Below are 2,006 nucleotides of genomic sequence, written 5' to 3'. Positions count from 1 at the left end.
ATGGGCTGTGGTTATGATGGTTATTATGGGCTGTAGTTATTACAGGCTGTGGGTATGATGGGCTGTGGGTTATGATTTATTATGGGCTGTGCTTATGATGGGCTGCGGGTTATGATTTATTATGGGCTGTGGTTATGATGGGCTGTGGGTTATGATTTATTACAGGCTATGGTTATGATTCATTATGGGCTGCGGGTTGTTATGGGCTGTGCTTATTATGGGCTGTGGGTATGATTTATTATGGGCTGTGGTTATGATGGTTATTATGGGCTGTGGTTATGATGGTTATTATGGGCTGTGGTTATGATGGGCTGTGGTTATTATGGGCTGTGGGTACGATGGGCTGTGGTCATGATGGGCTGTGGTTATTTTGGGCTGCGGGTACAATGGGCTGTGGGTTATGATTTATTACGGGCTGTGGTTATGATTCCTTATGGGCTGTGGTTATTATGGGCTGTGATTTATTACGGGCTGTGATTATTATGGGCTGTGGTTATGATGGTTATTATGGGCTGTGGTTATGATGGGCTGTGGTTATGATGGGCAGCAGGTTATGATGGTTATTATGGGCTGTGGGTACGATGGGCTGTGGTCATGATGGGCTGTGGTTATGATGGGCTGTGATTTATTATGGGCTGTGATTTATTATGGGCTGTGATTATTATGGGCTGTGGGTATGATGGGCTGTGGTTATGATGGTCATTATGGGCTGTGCTTACGGTGGGCTGCGGGTTATGATTTATTATGGGCTGTGCTTATTATGGGCTGTGGGTTATGATTTATTACGGGCTGTGGTTATGATGGGCTGTGGTTATGATGGTCATTATGGGCTGTGGTTATGATGGGCTGTGATTATGATGGGCTGTGATTTATTATGGGCTGTGGTTATGATGGCTGTGATTTATTACGGGCTGTGATTATTATGGGCTGTGGTTATGATGGTTATTATGGGCTGTGGTTATGATGGTTATTATGGGCTGTGGGTACGATGGGCTGTGGTTATGATGGGCTGTGGTTATTATGGGCTGCGGGTACAATGGGCTGCAGGTTATGATTTATTACGGGCTGTGGTTATGATTCCTTATGGGCTGTGGTTATTATGGGCTGTGGTTATGATGGCTGTGGTTATGATGGCTGAGGTTATTATGGGCTGTGGTTATGGTGGCTGTGGTTATTATGGGCTGTGGTTATGATGGTTATGATGGGCTGTGGTTATTATGGGCTGTGGTTATGATGGTTATGATGGGCTGTGGTTATTACAGGCTGTGGGTATGATGGGCTGCGGGTTATGATTTATTATGGGCTGTGCTTATTATGGGCTGTGGGTTATGATTTATTACGGGCTGTGGTTATGATGGGCTGTGGGTTATGATTTATTACAGGCTATGGTTATGATTCATTATGGGCTGCAGGTTATGATGGGCTGTGGTTATTATGGGCTGTGGGTATGATTTATTACGGGCTGTGGTTATAATGGGCTGCGGTTATTATGGGCTGTGGTTATGATGGTTATTATGGGCTGCGGGTTATGATGGGCTGTGATTTATTATGGGCTGTGGTTATGATGGGCTGTGGTTATGATGGGCTGTGGGTTATGATTTATTATGGGCTGTGGTTGTTATGGGCTGTGATTTATTATGGGCTGTGATTATTATGGGCTGTGGGTATTATGGGCTGTGGTTATGATGGGTTGTGGGTTATGATGGGTTATTACAGGCCGTGGTTATGACGGGCTGTGGTTATGACGGGCTGTGGTTAATACGGGCTGTAGATCATGACGGGCCGCGGTTCTGACGGGCCGCGCTTATTATGGGCTGGGCTCACTCACGCCGCACCAGCAGGCGGTGCTCGGCGCTCACTGTCGCCCCCAGGCGGTGGCTGGTGGCCACGCAGGTGACGCGCTGCCCTTGGTCCGCCGCCGTCAGCAGCAGGCGCAGGCGGGAGCGCGCGGTCAGCCCCCCGAAAGACGACGGCAGCGGGGGGAGGGGCTCGGCCGGGAGCCTGGG

General features: G+C 48.6%; 1 protein-coding gene across 1 annotated transcript in view; it reads right to left on the bottom strand.

Moving 5' to 3' along the window:
* Positions 1–6: 6 nt before the first annotated feature.
* Positions 7–2,006, bottom strand: part of LOC110392042 (cell adhesion molecule 1-like) — a 7,690-nt gene continuing 5,690 nt past the window's right edge. Inside the window, exon 2 of the mRNA XM_021383991.1 lies at positions 7–2,001. Coding sequence (XP_021239666.1) covers positions 1,821–2,001 — 181 coding nt within the window. The 3' untranslated portion in view covers positions 7–1,820. The remainder of the gene's footprint in view (positions 2,002–2,006) is intronic.

This window comes from Numida meleagris, unplaced genomic scaffold, assembly GCF_002078875.1.
Source record: "Numida meleagris isolate 19003 breed g44 Domestic line unplaced genomic scaffold, NumMel1.0 unplaced_Scaffold840, whole genome shotgun sequence".
Taxonomy (NCBI): domain Eukaryota; kingdom Metazoa; phylum Chordata; class Aves; order Galliformes; family Numididae; genus Numida; species Numida meleagris.
The sequence above is the reverse complement of the archived record's forward strand: the minus strand, read 5'-3'. Positions and strand labels throughout refer to the sequence as shown.